We start from the raw sequence: 3957 nt of genomic DNA, 5'->3' as shown, positions 1-3957 counted from the left end.
ACAAGTACACAACCAAGTGACCAACACTCCAGCAGCATTATTAAATCACAACTCCACAAATCCACAATCATTAACACAACCACAACTCCACAATCATTAACTCAACCACAAGTCCACAACTCCATTAAGTCATTAACAGTTTAAGTGTTTAACACAACCACAACTCCACAAATCACAATCATTAACTCCACAATCATTAAGTCCAAAATCACATATGACATATCAGTGCATCTACAGTTAGCACAAATTCTAATATGCTTGTCTGATCTCATTAACACAACTCCACAATCATTAAGTCCAAAATCACAAATTCACAATCGATTGAGATAGAGTTAGAGATTCGAGAGGAAGAGAGGGAATGAGAGAAGAGTGATGGAAGCGAAGGCTTACCGACTGAGGCGGCGGGCGACTGAGGAAGAGAACCAGAGAGGCGCGAAGGCCGGAGAGGAAGAGAGGCGCGGACTCTGCGGAGGCCGGAGAGGAAGAGAGGCGTCTCGTCGAGAGGAAGAGAGGAGCGCGGCTGGAGAACCAGAGAGGTGCGCGGCCGGAGAACCAGAGAGGCGTCGTCGTCTCGTCGAGACTGGAGAGGAAGAGAGGCGCGCATCGTTGTCTCGTCCAAAGGCGGCGTCGTCTCGTTGAGAGGAAAAGAGGCGCGCGGCCGGAGAACCAGAGAGGTGTGCGGCCGGATAACAAGAGAGGCGTCGTCGTCTCGTCGGGACCGGAGAGGAAGAGAGGCGTAGCACAGAGCAGTAATGAGTTAAATCAGTTAATGACTAATGAGTTTGACTTAGGGCTACGTTACATTTACTCAAAGTTTCAAACAATCAAACTTGACTAATCCTATGTGGTTGGACCTATGCTACTAGTATAAGCTCGCTGAAATAAACCAATTGCTGAATGACACATATGGATGCCGGGCTGTTAGGCCTAAAATTGCAAGCAAATATAGGGACCGGGACCGGCCCGGGTACATCAGGGCCCGGCCCGAATAGACACCAACTGATCAAGGGACTGTAAAAAAACCCGGCCTGGCCCAATCGGGCCGGCCGGTCCGGTCCGGTTTTTTTTGCCAGCTCGGGTTTTTTGCCCACCCCTAAAATAAAGTGTCCCGACCCTAATTAGGAATCAAAGAACTTGGTGTGCCCTAGCCTCTATTCTATAAATAACTACGGTCTAACAAGTTTTAATCAATAAGAATGATATATCACATAAATTATCTAGTATATATGTGATCGATCAGGGATTGATCTTTGGTTATATCCTCTCCATCAATAATTGTTTTTTTTTTTTGTATAAATGAACATGACATTGATATATTGATAACTGAAATTCGGATTACAACATGAACATGACACACCCTCGGGGGAAAACGTTAGAAAAGAATCATGCAAAGCTACCTAAGAAGACCGAAGCTACCCTAGGTGATTTCGATGCTGCAAACCATAAGCATTGCACCTCAGTCAAAGTAACCAGAACCAGAGAACCAAGAAAACTAGAAAAACAAAACAGAAACAAAGCTAACAAAGTCCTAGAAAAACCTCCATGCTTCTGCCTTTGCATATAGGCTTGGCAAATTATATTTGATGTTGTCATACGCAATGCGTAGTTTTCTTTGGATTCAAACTTGACTAATTAGATGAATTCTATATATCGTACTACTCCCTAAACTACCTAACTGGATCACTCTTGAATTCAAACTTTGACTAAACAGATATGTATATACAGTATATCATAATCATATATATATATATATGTATGTATATCAAGACCCTTCCAATGAGGGATCCCTTTTTTTGTTCATTTCTAGGGATAGGTTCATACCATGAGATTTGTTTTTTAATGGGCTTGGATGACTGAGATTAAAACAAAAAACTTAACACTTATGTCAAACCTACACCGTTCAAGATTATTAAAAATAAATTCCTCATTTGAATGACTTAACGATCACCAAATTTTCTGAAAATTTATAGAAATGATCTACTTATATAGCCCAACAAACTGAACGGTAGAGATTTGATTTTGTGATCGAAAAGTTCGTCAAATGATCTATCCCTAGAATTGAACAAAAAAATGGATCCCTCATTGGAAGGGCTGTGTGTGTGTGAATATGGGGCGGGGATCATAAATTTATGACCCTAAATTCTCTCATAGTCAGCTGATCTTGTTTAGAATATATAATCACTTTGCTATAATCATGTATAACGGGTTATAGCGGGTTGAACCCGCTAACCCGTCATGACCCCCCGCTGACCGCCCAACCCGCCCATTATTGCGAGGTTGACTTTGCTATAATCATGTATACGTGTATGTGTGGTTATTGGATGGGTCTGCTGAAATGATCGATATGAATTTCTTTGATATAAATGATCGATAAGAAGAGTTCAATTTATATAACGTTAACAGACAATTTCAAACTCGATCGCCTCCATTTGTTGTTAAGTGTGAGCGCTCGATCGATCGATTACGAACTTGAGTACTTGACAATCGATCGCCTCCGATCCATTTTATTGACTTTCAATTTCATTTCGTAATTTCAACTGCTGTTTTTCTTTAAGCAAGCTAACATATCCTTCTCCAAAGAAGGCATGCCAATTGATAAGATTGTAAGAAGTAGCTAGCTTCAACTCTTTGAATTCAAAGATCAAATTTGACTTTATTATATAACCAGCCGGATGATATGATGACCATGTTGGTGGATTCACACCACACCGTAATTGGAATATTCAGAGCATGACATTTTAGATTCTTATTTTTTAATTATTCCCTAATTAGTATAAATAGGCCAGTGCACACAGGTCTCAAAACACACGAAGCAGCAAATCAACATGGCTACAGGCAAGAGTATTGGTGCAATAGTTCTTCTCCTTGTTTGTGGTATATGATCCCTCACCTCTCTTCTTCAACTATATATTAATTGTTAACTGTAATATATCAAGCTTCATTTTGATGGAAAATATGGAAATGCATATTTGTCATAGTACGTAAAGAATGGATCCAAAAATGTGAAATTACAAAATTCTGAATAGCAGCTGCCAGCTGGGTTCCTATATTATAAACCCTAGCTAGTAAAATGTATATATATCATGCATGGTCGCGAAGTTGTTTGCTTGCTTGATTCTGAAGTTATGAGGGCCGGGGTATATAATGTATGTGCAGGTTCAATCCTACTGGGTATGAATCCAACTGAGGCCAAAGTTTGCATTCAAGTTTGCTACGAGGCAGCTTATATGACTTGCCCGTCCTCAGGCTCTACTCATCTCTCACCATCCTGCAACTGTTGCTTAGCTCCGGAGGTCGGCTGCTCCATTTACAACTCCGATGGAACTAAGATCTGTACTGGTACTGAATAAATAACTAAGACGCATGCATGATCATCATGCCCAACTGGAATAAATGGTTTTCAGAAATATAGTTACATATATATAGTAACGAGAATAAGAAACAGACTTCAAATTCGATGTCTAGTTTATGATTATTGCTTCCCGATCTCTCTTTATGATTTATATTGCGTTTTTGTTTTACATAATCTGAAACAGAAAAACTCAAAATGAAAACAAAATAAAGGGACTATATCACCAAGCTGCAATTTTAAGAAGTTAACTGAATCTGAGTAACCTATACAAGCCCAGCCCGGAGCTCCAAATCAGATCACAATTAACTTGAGAGTACTTGATCGATCGATGGAGATCAATCATCAAAGATGTATCAGAAATTAAGAGAGCCAAACATGGTCGTCGGGACTCAAATTGAGAGCCAACCATATATATGACTAATGAGAAAAATGGCACACCATTGAAGCCAAAGAAGGCATGTCATCAGCATGTACGTGTTGCTAACTATAAGCCCTCTAACTATATATATATATATATACACACACACATACACAGGCCGGATGTGAAGCGGACGTCCGCACTCGGCTTAAAGTGCGGACGTCCGTCCGTTCTCCACCCTCTGGCG

At 40.3% G+C, this 3957-nt stretch overlaps 1 protein-coding gene across 1 annotated transcript; it reads left to right on the top strand.

The window, feature by feature from the left end:
* The first annotated feature begins 2807 nt into the window (after positions 1-2807).
* LOC101295232 (proteinase inhibitor type-2 CEVI57-like) lies at positions 2808-3502 on the top strand. Its single transcript, XM_004299839.1, has 2 exons — positions 2808-2874; positions 3157-3502. Exons 1-2 carry the CDS (start codon positions 2826-2828, stop codon positions 3348-3350), a joined length of 243 nt encoding a protein of 80 aa, XP_004299887.1. The 5' UTR covers positions 2808-2825; the 3' UTR covers positions 3351-3502.
* Positions 3503-3957: the final 455 nt, after the last annotated feature.

Source organism: Fragaria vesca, linkage group LG5 (assembly GCF_000184155.1).
Source record: "Fragaria vesca subsp. vesca linkage group LG5, FraVesHawaii_1.0, whole genome shotgun sequence".
Lineage (NCBI taxonomy): Eukaryota > Viridiplantae > Streptophyta > Magnoliopsida > Rosales > Rosaceae > Fragaria > Fragaria vesca.
The sequence above is the reverse complement of the archived record's forward strand: the minus strand, read 5'-3'. Positions and strand labels throughout refer to the sequence as shown.

Bases quoted from the DNA above. Each gene is read 5' to 3' on its own strand.
- LOC101295232 (XM_004299839.1), top strand. From the start codon at position 2,826: ATGGCTACAGGCAAGAGTATTGGTGCAATAGTTCTTCTCCTTGTTTGT. The intron at 2,875-3,156 runs GTATATGATCCC...ATGTATGTGCAG, and splicing joins AGTTCTTCTCCTTGTTTGTG to GTTCAATCCTACTGGGTATG.